Below are 8,080 nucleotides of genomic sequence, written 5' to 3'. Positions count from 1 at the left end.
AACCATAATGAACACTACATCCTATCTAGCTATTTTACTTTTTATTCAATGTAAAATATGAATATATTTTTATTATTGCAATATAGCATGCAAAATTATCTAGCCTTAACTTTAATTATGAGATTGACCAATATAGCAGCAAGTATTGATGGTTCCACTCTTGTGCTTTTAATTGTATGACTTGTAGTGCTCTCATAGTTAAGAAGCTAAATCGATTGTTTAGGTCGTTCCATTGTAAAGTATACAAAAATTCAATGAATAGTAGGATATCATTGCTATTCTTTCCAAGATCTCTCCGAAGTAGTAAAAATGAAAGCTAATAGTCCCCTAAAAGTCCCCCCACATATGTAGGAAAAATGACTATATGTAAGGTCATTGTATTAATTAAGGATGAAGGGTGAACTAATAAAGTCTTATGAACCCTAAATTAGCCATATAAATGGTACCGTTACTACATGTGCTCCAAGTTTAGTATTTCCACATATGTCAATTAAAAGATCCTAAGTCTTACTAACTAGCTCTCCAATTTGAACTGAAGCTACTAGTATCCTAATTCCAATTATTTCATCATTCAAATTGAAGATGGATTGTGATATAAAAGCCTTACTTCAACTTTAACTTTCATTAATGTTCCAATTTAATGCCTAATAACCACTAATTACTATTTCAATTTGAAAACCCAATTAAGAAATGAACTTCTTTTAGATAAATTCTAAACATCATGAAGTTTCATCCACAAACTCTAACCCACAAATCATCCACAGCTTATTTTTTAAAGTTTTTTGAAATTCAATCCCCATTTTGAGTTATTAATTTTCTAAATTATTTTACAAAAGTTAGAACACATTTATAATACTACTATTCAATGCTTTGTTAATCAAAACCCTTCACAAGAAAGACTTATCGTGACTCATAGAACTCACACACAAATTTTTGCTCTAGATTCATTCCCTTTATCTTAATATTCACTAATTTCATTTTAAAAATGTTGAAAATGCCATTTTTCACACAAACAATTAGACATCTCTTTAATCATTATTCCATTAATCTAGATCAATGTTCATTTATGTGCTTTCCATAACATACTCTAACTATATTTTGATATTTCATACTTGATATTTTATTGATTTACTTAATTTCCACTAGTTATGTGTAAAAATTGTCATCTTAGACACTAAAATCCCTATATCTTTTGATAAATATTTCATCATTAATAACACTCACATTCCTTCATTTTTACTAACTGGTGTCTAAAATTACAATTTCTAGACTATATTTTATCATTTCTATGCATTTTATAAAATCAATCCATCACATTCATTCAATTTAACTTTTTGAACTAATAAAAACCTACATACCAATCCACATGATCATAAAATTCATTCTTTTATTCAAAATAGATCATAAAAGTTATATCCATATAGATAATCACATATTAATTGATTGTTAATTTGATGCTACAAAGTTGTAGTCCTTCCTTTCCTCTTTTGACTAATCTCTCTTTCTCTTCAGTAATCTTCATTAATATTATCTTAATCGTGTTGTCCCCATTTCTTCATGAATGCTGCCAATAAATGTATCATTGTGGAGAGGAGAAGAGGGAGATCAAGAGAATGATGTGGTTTGTTGACGTGATATATTACAACATGAAGAGTAGCAATCAACAACTCTCTTGCATCATAGAATTATGTTCTTATGGCATTTCTTATGTTTTATTCAATTCGTTACTTCCCATGAGTCAACTTCTTGAATATGCCCAATTCAAACCTACTCTTTTCCCACTGAAACCAGTTTGCTTAGTACCTTTCCACATCACAAACCCATTTCTAACCTCGTTGAAGGTTCTTTTGCACAACTTGCATGCATACATGCTAAATTCTTCCCACAAACACTTCAAACCATCCCCAAACTCTAAATTGCCACCACTTTCTATAAAATTTCTAATATTTCAACTATCATCAACACATTTAACTTATTGTTTGTTAAAAATTCAGATGAAAAATATCTCAACGTAATCTAGCTTACTCCTTTGCATCATCAAATCCAACAATTTGATTAATTTTTTATTAGTTTTGTAAATTATATTACTTTTATATAAGTAAAACCATCTAGGTTGCATGAAAAATGTCATAAAAATGGCTCTAAATTAGCATCTATCAAAATCTCTAATTAATGTATGAGTTACATCATTGTCTTAAGTGTTTTGTTGTGAATGTGGGATATATTAAAGAATTAAGACCATCTTGAACTTATGGTAATCACTATTTATAAAATGCGGAGTACATCGGCTTGTTTACTAGTGGCATGTCATAACTACTATAAGAGCTAGAAATACATAGGGACTTTCCTTATAATGACTTTTATATAGAGAGAGTGATGAAATATTGAGAGAGAAAATAGAGGAATTCCATTATAAGAAAAGCACATCATCCTCCATTAGGGGATCCTAAACAAATCTAGAAGCAGAAATGCACGAGAATTGTGTCTTGAACTCATGGCTCTACATGAATTTCAATTGTTCCATAGTACCAAATCCTTACTTGGCACCTTAGTCATGTCTTAACCTTTTATGCAATAGAGCTATTGGCAAATATCTTTACACAAATTTTTACCTTTACTTGGATGTATGCTCTTTGCTTTTTTTTTTCCTTTTGAGTCAAACTATAACTCGATTATTTTGTAGTTTCAAAGTTTTTACTAGGCTAATCAATTGATTCGCATGATAGGCTATTCCGTCAGGTTGCAAATTAGTAAAAGTTGGCACACAAAGTTCCAAAGTATGGAATGGAACAGTGTACAAAGTTTGTAGTCTAACTATCTATAGAGTGCAAACTTGTTCAAGTGTAGTGATATACAAGAACTTTTTGGATTTTAAAGAGATCATGTGATAATTTATTAGGAAACATAACAAAATTGTGCATGTAGTTTAGCTCACGTAGTTGGCCATAATCTTAGCCCCAAAAGACAAAATATCCTTTTAAAATTAATCAATATCGAGGTAGTAATTTGATTATAATTTGTAGCATAACAACTTCCATGCTCTCTAGCTACTACATAATAGATTGCTATTTTCTAGTTAAAGACTAGACAAAAACAATTTACTTTCTAAAACAAGGGTGCACTATCGTGCACAAGAGCATTGCCCTTTCTTTGTGTGTGTGTGTGTGTGTGTGTGTGTGTACTCTTTTTCTTTAATTTTCTAAAAATAAACTCTTCATTCTCAAGAAGCAAGATATCCACACATTTCAAAGCTAAGTGGGCCACTTAACTGAAGTTAACGAAGGGTAAATTTTTAGGACTTGCACCATTATATAAGCATATGCTCTAAAGGGCAATACTAACAAGTTGATATAACTCTTTCCATTGGGATGACAAGATACTATATCATATCCACCAAATTGGAATTCTTGGAGCAATAGAAATATTTTTGAGAAAAAAGAAATTCTAACTAACTCTTCAAATTAGTCAAAACATCAAGGGATTCTCCTTATTTGAAAGACATGTCATAGGTACAACAAAAAAGGACCCAAACATTGCTATATAATCCACAAATTGAAATTGGTTTGTTTTGGCGAATTTAGAAGCAATCTTGAGTTCATTGCTTGTTCACTTGAAACAACCCAATAAATTGAACCTATTATCAATAGCTTTGAGAAGATTGAGATAGTGGAGATCCACTAAGATGCAGCTAGAGCTAGCTTATGAGCTTGCACCATGTTTTTAACACCTGATTTGATACTCTTAAAATGGTAGTTATAATGAGTATTTGAGTTGGCAAGAAATCGATTGGTAGCCTCCTTAAAAACGACAAAGTTCTCAAGCTCAAATCGTTCCATGGTGTGTTGAGGAAGTGCTATGCATGCATCAATACTCCCAACACCTTCACTACTTGGGAAGAAAGCTACATTGCCAGCTTCATGAATAGATGCACATCGAGCAACGAGCGGCTTACCCCACCCAAAATCTATATCAAAGATGGGAAATTTTGGTGAGCTAGATACACGCATCCGAGCTGTATTGAGTGTACATGTAGAGAAGAAAATGTCTTCATTGTGTTGAGATGCCTCTAGCCAATGTAGAAAACCCCAATAAGTTGAGTTGGTGCAACAAGATATGGAAGCACGAATGCGCATAGCTGTCATACGAAGGTCTTCATTTAAAAGTTCTCCAACTGTGCAAGTTGCTATGGTCCACATCAATGCATTACCAAAGAAGCTTTGTGGAAGCATTGGTTCCATCCTACTTCTCATGTTGACAACACTTAGAAAGCCTATCTTTTTGTTTGATAAAGTGCCTCTTGCCTTTGTGGTGCATTTCCATATATGGGCACAAACAAGCTCATATGAGCTAAATTTTCCATGCACCATTTTTTTGAGTAGCCCCACCATATCTTTGGTATAGGAAAATACTTTTTCAACCCTACTTAGATGTTTTCCTATTTGCTTCATATCGTTGTGCTCATCAATATTCTCAACTTTGAACATTGCCTTCTCTATTGATGGTGTTTGGACCTTGAGAAGTGACCTTGTATGTGTTGGCAAGAGAGAAATAGTTTCACCTCTTGCACATTGAGCCCATGATTTCATAAAGTGCCACATGGAGTTACCATCTGCAATGACATGGCTATGTGCAAGCCCAAGTGCAACACCTGAACCATGATCAAAACATGTCACCTGTCCACAAAATATTTAAAAAGGTTGTAAGCAACACAAATATTTTAGTAAATGTAATTTAACTTAGTCAATATGCACTAGAAAAAAGTTTTGAATGAATTGATAATTGAAAGGCCTCAAGTTTAAACATTTCTTAAATATTGGTGCTAGGATACCTACATGCTCTGCACACGAATTGAGGTAATAGGTGGCATAATCAATTAATCATCAATCACATCAATGGACCAAATGAGCACTTCTTGCTCAATTCGAAGGTGTATATGATGTGATAGTAATAACAATAATTGCTCTACATGGTAGAAATGATTCCAAGATGGAAGCCTATTGATCGGGGAAAGCGAATGACTTTAATATGGTAGGAACAATTCTAAGATGCCTCTAATGTAGTTCTCTCAAATCCAAGTTTTGAACCCATGTGGCTCCAATCGTGAAAATTAGAGTCCCATGCATGACCATTCCCATTCCCATTCCACCACCATAAAGGCAAGCCAAATGGATGTGACAATCCATTCCTCTTTCTATTTAGAGAGAGAGAGAGAGAGAGAGAGAGAGAGAGTATGTGAAGAAACGTACATGGTAACAAGAGAGTGTGTGTGTGTGTTTCACCTACCTGGATGGAGAGGAGGGGTGCGACGAGGAGGTGGTGGTCGGCGGAGAAGTGAGCCAAGGGGACGAGCTGGTCAAACAAGGGCTGCGTCATCTCGAAGTTGGTCAACTGAAGCTCCTCAAAGCTATCAGCATGGCCGTCCAGCCGGGCGTGGACCTCCACAAGCTCGGCACCCATGTCGTTGCAGTCCACGTGGAGGCGGCCAGGGGCCCCAGCTGGATCGTCGCCAGTATATTCATCGTCGCTATCTACTGCATCATCATATCTGAGGCGGCCGGCGAAGGGGTAGAAGTGGGCCAGCACGAGAGAGAGGCTGCCTTTGAGGCGGGACAGGAAAGCCTCATACGATAACTGTAATGATGATGAGCTGCTATCGTCATCACTATCATCGCCACCATTATTAGCTTCTCCATCTCCTCCTCCTCTTTCTTTTCCTTCTTCTTGTGTTTCCTTTTGTTGTTGCAGGCGATAGAACAGTATCCTGCGCGTGTAAGGCATCTGCCTGCACAGAATGTCAGAGGCTGACAAGAAGAGCTTCCCCTCAGGGGACGCACGCGCCGGCTTCACCAGACTAGTACTCCTCCACCCCACCACCATGCGTGACGACGGCCATTCCTTGCTGCCTGCTGCAATTCTCTGCTGCTGCAGCTTCTCCTCTTTCCTCATGGATAATTATTGCCTGGTGAGCAACTTATAGCAGGCGCTGTAACCCAAGTCGTCTCTCTATCGTTATTATAGCTGCGTTCCCGGCCTTAGCAGTAAGCCAACTGCATCTACTGTCTCTGATATCTAAACTAGCTCTGTTTCTGTTGCTGATTGCAATCGTTTGTGTGCTGCAGTTGCTTCTTGCAATTGCCTCTCTGTGATGAGGTACTGCGTGCTGTATGGTGATAAGCGTGAATCGAATTAGTCCCACCTCGCCTTTTATAAGCACTGGAAACACCAAATTTACGTTAGTGTCCAAGGAACATGTGCTTGTCACTTGGTACGAGAGACGTACCATGTGCTAGATTTCTTGAAGCCAAGTCAATCTTCTTAACCTCACATCACGTCAGTAACTTTATTGAGCTTTTTCCATATAACCATATAACAGTGAGATTGTTTCTTTAAGATTCACTTGACATTGATCTTTTACAACATATATACTCTAGTGACATGCTAGAAGGAACTTCTCTTTTCTTTTCGGCTTTGTTCAACATGCAAAGAAAATTGGAGTAAAATAAGCCATTTCCTTAGAAGGAAGAGGCAAAACTACCAAGTCCACCTTTTTAGTATTCAAAAAATGGGAATTGGTAGATTCCCAAACTCACTAATATTATGTTCATTGTCTAAGATAGTTCAACCCCTAATCTTGGGTTCTTTACATGCTTGCTTTATCACTTTAGCTAGCATCTCTTGGAGAATGAAGCCTTTATAGTGAGTAATACTTTTAGGTGCTAATGTATCTTTGTTTCCCATCCGTGTTCCTGACTTGAATCATTATTCGTGTTCCTGACTTGAATCATTATTACATGAACTTAGATTATCATGCATTGGTTGAAAATGAGTTAAAACCTCAAGGGATGCACTCCAAAAATGTAAGGGTACCATGTGAGTTCACCCTACCAAGATCAGAGGTATTTTAGTTGATGAAAGTTGGGTACATTTAGAAGATTACTTTTTAGAAGGGGCTTTGTATTCTAGTTTGAAACAAGAACTTGTATGTTTCTTAAGAAGTAGGGGCCATTTTATTACCTCATAACATGTAAGGAGAGGGGACTTTAAATACCCTCCGAGGGCACATGATATGTAAGGATTTCTATAGTTGCACCCATTGAGGCTAAAACTTCAATTCATAATCGTGAGGTAATTAAGCTCCAAGTCTTTGTGGATACTTTGTTGGATGCCTATGTTAGCATGGTGCATTCATGTAAGTCTAGGCTCTTACCCAGTACGCTTGGTTGGTCCTCCTCCTTACAACTAGGATCGTTAACGAGGAGGGTTTCACTACAATCAAGCTTTGTTACTCATTTGGTTTCCAACCTATCCTATCTATGCATTGAAATAATGCTAGGATATTGGCTCTTGCCCACTTTGTTGACTAATGTTAATGGGAGCGGAGATAAATATTTGAGTGTGGGAGTCTTAGACAAATTGAGAAACAAGTTTGAAGCATATTTTCAATTTAATGGCCGGCTTTGTGATTTAATTAGCATTATGGTTATGGCATCCAAAGTTAAACATGTAAATGTAGAAGGTTGAGTAGCTAGCCTTTTATGCACAAAGAGTGTGTGCATGTGAATACACACACCCATACATTCTCTCTCTCTCTCTCTCTCTCTCTCTCTCTCTCTCTCTCTCATATTAAGTGCTTCAAATATAATCAAAGTAACGTTTTCAAGCTAGTGCTAGTGTTACCCTCAAAATCCTAATTAAAATTTCAAAACAAAAGTAATTATTTGTTAAAGTACGCAAGGAGGCAAAAGAATGTGCCACAAGTTCATTTTATTTATCTTTTTGGAAGAATGTAAAGCTGTATTGATAGAAGTAAAAAAAGTTATAAAATTGGACCATTACACAGGAGCTCGAGCTTGGGTAGCCTCAATCAAGGCTCCCTAGGACTTACTAATTAAAACAAGCAAACAAGAAAAGACATGGAAAAAGGAAATCTGATAGAACTCATGAGTTCAATTTACTTACAGAGCTCCCAAAAAATCTAGTGTGAGCTATGCATTGCATGACCATAAGTGCCCATAGAATAAATTGGGGCGTGCACACACACACACACACACACACACGCGTAGCTCTCTCTCTCTCTCTC

General features: G+C 36.3%; 1 protein-coding gene across 1 annotated transcript; it reads right to left on the bottom strand.

Moving 5' to 3' along the window:
* Positions 1-3,677: 3,677 nt before the first annotated feature.
* LOC148032036 (hydroxycinnamoyltransferase-like) lies at positions 3,678-5,946 on the bottom strand. Its single transcript, XM_087683875.1, has 2 exons — positions 5,284-5,946; positions 3,678-4,673 (listed from the first exon to the last, which is right to left on the bottom strand). Exons 1-2 carry the CDS (start codon positions 5,944-5,946, stop codon positions 3,678-3,680), a joined length of 1,659 nt encoding a protein of 552 aa, XP_087540001.1.
* Between the last annotated feature and the right edge of the window lie 2,134 nt (positions 5,947-8,080).

This window comes from Lygodium microphyllum, chromosome 8 (assembly GCF_053477565.2).
Source record: "Lygodium microphyllum isolate KBCC chromosome 8, Lygodium_microphyllum_v1.1.10, whole genome shotgun sequence".
Taxonomy (NCBI): domain Eukaryota; kingdom Viridiplantae; phylum Streptophyta; class Polypodiopsida; order Schizaeales; family Lygodiaceae; genus Lygodium; species Lygodium microphyllum.
The sequence above is the reverse complement of the archived record's forward strand: the minus strand, read 5'-3'. Positions and strand labels throughout refer to the sequence as shown.

Excerpts from the sequence above, each read along its gene's own strand:
- LOC148032036 (XM_087683875.1), bottom strand. The coding sequence starts at position 5,946 with ATGAGGAAAGAGGAGAAGCTGCAGCAGCAGAGAATTGCAGCAGGCAGC. Across the intron at positions 4,674-5,283 it reads CACCCCTCCTCTCCATCCAG|GTGACATGTTTTGATCATGG; the intron begins GTAGGTGAAACA and ends TTTTGTGGACAG.